The sequence below is a fragment of the Myotis davidii genome, unplaced genomic scaffold (assembly GCF_000327345.1).
Source record: "Myotis davidii unplaced genomic scaffold, ASM32734v1 scaffold184, whole genome shotgun sequence".
Taxonomy (NCBI): domain Eukaryota; kingdom Metazoa; phylum Chordata; class Mammalia; order Chiroptera; family Vespertilionidae; genus Myotis; species Myotis davidii.
Window position 1 is genome coordinate 6,473,347 of NW_006297021.1, and position 5,289 is coordinate 6,478,635.

At 40.1% G+C, this 5,289-nt stretch overlaps 1 protein-coding gene across 3 annotated transcripts in view; it reads right to left on the reverse strand.

Moving 5' to 3' along the window:
- UFSP2 (UFM1-specific peptidase 2) overlaps positions 1–5,289 on the reverse strand; it is a 14,805-nt gene that overhangs the window by 3,323 nt on the left and 6,193 nt on the right. For 2 of the 3 annotated variants that reach the window (XM_015569774.1, XM_006772678.2), the window contains exons 6-9: positions 4,579–4,771; positions 3,104–3,250; positions 1,721–1,885; positions 1,392–1,516 (exon numbers count right to left, since the gene is read on the reverse strand). In XM_015569774.1, the coding sequence (XP_015425260.1) occupies positions 1,392–1,516; positions 1,721–1,885; positions 3,104–3,250; positions 4,579–4,771 (630 nt within the window). Of the gene's footprint in view, positions 1–716; positions 794–1,391; positions 1,517–1,720; positions 1,886–3,103; positions 3,251–4,578; positions 4,772–5,289 lie in introns of all 3 variants that reach the window. The other variant, XM_006772679.2, reaches the window with a different exon arrangement.

A 5,289-nucleotide genomic window follows, 5' to 3' on the forward strand; every position in this document is an offset into this window, starting at 1 on the left:
ATAAAATTACATCTTTAAGATAGAGATTCAATCATATCTACAATCAGGTTTATATTCACACTGCCATATCCATGGAATTACCTGAACTGGATTTAGAAAGGTCCACAGAGGGTCTAAACTCCTCCCACCAGACACAGTCACTGCTGTGGTCCACTCAGCAGGGAGCGTGCTGTCTCCAAGGAGACAGCCATCACTCATTCAGTTCTTTCTGATATTCTGCTGAAATCTGCCTGCCTCCATTTCCTACACACACCCGTTTGAGCTTTCCTCTGCCATCACAGGAGCTGTCTTGTTCCTCATAGAATATGAATCTTTAGATCAACGAATCCAATCCTCTTATTCTGCGCATAAAGCCCAGAGAGATTAAGCAATTCGCAGTCATGGAATACCGCCAGCCACGTTAGTGACAGACATGTGACTTACGACGCTCATGCCTCTCTTTCATGCTGCTTTGAACTCTTTAACTATGGGCACACCTTTATCATTTACCTTCTTAGCATTTTCGTCTGGTTATTATAACCTTTTCTATAACGTTCCTTCTGCCTTGCACATTTAAAAATCGCCAAAGGAATTTGGAGGTCAGAGTGTATGGTGTAAAAGCTAATTTTAAATTGGTTTAAAATGACTGATTTCAGGTGACATTAAACATTTATACTAATGTAAGTTTTACTTTCTCGCCACGCCACCTAAGAGCCCAGGGTGTCCCAAGCTCGTACCGATCATCACCGGAGTTCCTTCACTCTGGAAGTGATTGGCCAGTGCCCGTCCCTGAGCGGCCATTTCTGAACCCTGGCTGGAAAGAAACCGTTTTCTATTAGATGAATCATTTCTGGCGCTAAGGTCATATCAATGAGACCATTTTTGCATTCTTTCTTGATTAAAAAAACACACAAAACCATAGAGCCCAGCCTGTGTGGCTCAGTGGTTGAGCGTCAACCCATGAATCTAGAGGTCACCAGTTATTCAGACACATAATTAGTTTATTAACATCTTAAGAAGAAAAAGTGCAAGAGGTAAACAAGAAAGTCAGTCGTAGATCAACATTTGCTTTTCTCCTTTCAAGACTTTTTAAAAACTTGAGCATAAAAAAAAACTTGATTTTCTTTAACTACACTCGAAGTTGACATATATCCAAGTTTTTCTCTTCTTGGCTAAAATAAGGCCTCAACCATATAAGTATGTATTGTAGATCATAAACTCCAAAGTCTTCTGAAGATTAAATAAAAAGAAAATTTAGGGTTAAAAAAGAGATTTACAGAGTAATCAGACAATGTGGAGGAAGAGACAGGACGGAAAACAAATGTGGGGGAAAGATATAATTTTTCTGTTATTTTAACAAAATGACAATCTCGCTTTGAAATGATGTCTTTACTTTTTTAGCGTGTCCTTACCTGACAAACAGTATTTTTGAAGTTACGCCAATCAGTTGGTTCAGTACCAGCTGTACCTCGATAGATCCAATCCACTGCCGTGATCCCACAAAAGTTGCTGGTTTGTCCCCGGCATCAACTAGAGCCTTTTTGTATTGAAAATACAAAAAAAATCCATATACAGACAGCTATTAAAATTACATGTAGGGCCTTTTCCCTGATTAGCAGGACACGTTTTTCCTTCAGAACATAAATCAGTCTGTACTCTGAGTTAATAATAATTAATGGTAATATAATAAGGGCTACTGAAATGTGCACGTGCTCATCATGGAAAGCGGCGTGTTCTGTACCTGCTGGATTTCTCTGTGTGTTGGGATGGACCTCTCTGTGTATCCCTGGTGTTTGAACCAAGAGCAGATGGTCTGCAGTGATCGATAGGCACAGCCCCAGCCGTTGTCATCCATCCGATCCTGCATGTAATGATGATAACCGTACAGGCCCTGGACCACATAAACCTACATAAAAAGAATAGAGCCTGAGAGAGAGGGAACGTTATATGGTAACCTACTAGAAAACTATCAAGAGGTACTGTTTGACTCTAAGTTTTGTATTTCCTCTTCTGTGATTCTATGCCTCACAGAGTAAGACTTTTAACTAGAAATAAGTGTCTCAAGATTTCCTATATAAGCACAATAAATGAAATCACTTAGATCACTGACATACTGACTAAAGATGAATTTGTATGTGAGTGAGTGTGAGTGCCCGGCCGAGTCTCTGTGGGAAGCAGGTGGAACTGCTGTCCCAAGCGTACTCTGCTGGCCAGGCCTAGCAGTGGGCCCCAAACTCCTCGAGGGTAGACACAGTGTCATATATTCATCTTTACTTCTTGAGATTTCCTTACAGAGGACCTGGAGACTCAGCAGGTATGAATAAATGCCACAACAAGATGGGCAATCGAGTTCCTGCCATCGGAATCTGAAGGCACAGAGTGAATCAGGCAGAAAGGAGCAGGGCATGAAGCTGAAACATGCATACAGTGAGCAGCGACAAGGAAGTAGGAAAAGCTACACATAAGCAGCAGCAATGAGGAAGCAGAAGCTCTGAGGCTGAGAAAAGGCAGAGCAGAGAGAAGGCACAGGCCAGTTGGGATCAACAGCCGACAGAGCAGCAGAGAGGCCACCACGGCGTCCATGTGGGCCCGAGACTGAGGCAGCGGCTCTGTGCTAAGAGGCCAGCTGTGCACACATTCCTATCCTGGATGTCACAAGATCTTTTCCAATTGGCCTACGTGCATCCTTAAAGGGACCCTTCGCCTCGCTCCTTATTTCAGCAACCTTCAGTGACGATCTACCCTTTGCAAGCAGGTACATGCTGCACAGAAAAACACTGTAGGGTCTTATGAGACTTCTGCTACAGTGTGGTTTGGGTAAAATATGCCCTTAATTAGCATGATTTCTCAGGTTCAGAACGAAAGTAAAATTGGACAAGCCTATAGTGAAGTCGGGGAATGGAATTTTAGTAAGAGAAATGTGGTCCATGCTAGCTATTCCTAACCCTTTTAGACCACTGTGAATTACTGCTAGCTTAAGCACTTGATTATTAAAAGAAATGGATGATAAATTATGTTTTAGAGGTGACATACATTGTGAATCAATCCTTACAAATTCCACTAGGTACAAAAAACGAATGACGCTGGTGATCAGCTGACTCCCGTAAGTAATTAATAAACTCACCATGCCAGTCTCCATGTTGGGTGGACTGAGGTAAGCGTGTGGATTTCTAATGTAACCATCTTGGTATGGCTCATCTGGAAAGTGATAAGCATTAGACCTTTTGAAGTAAGGTCTGTCATGAGGCAGACTGAAGAGATCGTGTAACTCCTAAAGGAAGTCAGAATCAATAGGGAAAAAAGAAAAAACAGTTGAACGATTTAGATTTCTAGTCAATAAACTCAAACTAAAGATATAAAACAGAAAATTATATATCAGTTGTGAAAGTTATCAAATACACTCATGATTTAATTCACTAAGGTCAAAGAGTGTGAGAACAAACTAAAACCAAACAGGATTTATTTTTGCTTATCTATATATGCAGGTAGAAACTGAAAGGGAACACAGAAAAATGAAAATAATTTGTTAAGTGTGAGAGAACTGAGATCATTTAGAATGAACTATCTGTTATAACACAGTCTGTTAAAATACATCCAGGATAAAGAGTGGTTTTGAAACAGCCTTGTGAGTAAATTGTAACTAACAATGATATAATTATTTAAAAAAATCATGCATAGAGTACTTAACAGGTAGAAGGGGTAGTGATTAAATTTCAGAGTAGAAATTGGTGGTATGAAACCAACCAATATGGCACTGAAATAAAAATACACATGTTCAAAATGCAAAAATATTCCCAATAGTATAACAATATGTAATAGTTACTTTGAAAAGCTGGACATTTTCTTTTTCATGTCTTCTGTGTACTCTAGCAGTTTGAAGGGGATCGTTAGCTCATGGGGCTATTGCCTCTACATAGCACTTCATCTAGGCCAGAGGTGTACAGAGGGTTCCAATATCATACCTTCTCAGGGGCATGAGAGGGCATCTCAGGAAGAGACTCTGATGCGGCCGGACAAGGCCACACATAAAAAATACGTACCCTAAAACCAGTCATTTTGTCAGTAACCTCATTGCTTTGAGCGCTGATCATGTTTTCTTCAAAGGCCTCTACTAAAACCCAAAGCAGCCTGGGGCGTGGGGGAGGGGTGGAGTATTACTGTAACTCCTAACTAGGCTTGGCATGAATCCTAACTGCCCGTCCCTGACTGTCATCTCTCGCTCACAAACCTGAAAGGAATGAAAGGGAAAGGAATTTATTAATACTCGTCAGCTTCTCCAGGGGTGGAAGCAAATTTCAATTCTTCATTTCATTATGGAAAACTAATAATTTCATAGAACATATGAACCACACTGAGCATATAAAATTCAAATGTTACATATGGGTTTCCAGTACATATGGGTTTTAAGTATTTTTTCACTCAAAATACTTAAAAAACAAGTTCCATGAGAATAGAAATGAAATAATACGTAAAACTAATAGTCGGGCTCCACACTTTAAAATTAAATCGTAAAATAATTTCCGTTTATTAGAAATATGTAATTAACTATGAAATGGATGACAGCCTTATTTTTTCTAAGAGTACATGGTTTGGTCTCACCTCTCTGTAGGCCTGCAGCTGCCCATCTGGAATTCCCGATGGATATGAAATCGTTACAAGATTTTTTCTCCCCGGCAATAAAAAGTGCAGTGGTTCAGGGACCACAATGGATGTTCCTTTCATATATTTCAAAATGCACTTTTCCATATCAGTTAACTGATTATGAATTGCATCCACTAGAAGTTTACGAACTCTGTGGGGGAAAATATACAGAAGTTATAGTGGCTCCGATAAATGATAAATGAGCGTGGAGTTAATATAACCCTAATGAAGTACAAAAAACCCCCACTTGATTGGGCCAGGTTAATTAAAGGAAGTCTAACTTGCCCTGACCAGTTTGGCTCAGTGGCTAGAGTGTCGGCCTGCGGACTGAAGGGTCCCAGGTTCCATTCCGGTCAAAGGCATGTATCTTGTTTAAGGGCACATCCCCAATAGGGGGTGTGCAGGAGGCAGCTGATGGATGTTTCTCTCTCGTGGATGTTTCCAACTCTCTATCCCTCTCCCTTCCCCTCTGTAAAAAATCAATAAAATATATTTTTTTAAAACAATAAAGGAAGTCTAACTTATGAAAGGTTAAATAAACTCTAAAACCTTATACTAGGTGTTGCAGACAACCCTACTTCCTCCAAATATTTAATTACTAGATGACTCTTACTAAAAAACAGGGAGTAATCATACTAAAAACTACAACCACCACCCTGGAAATGCCTA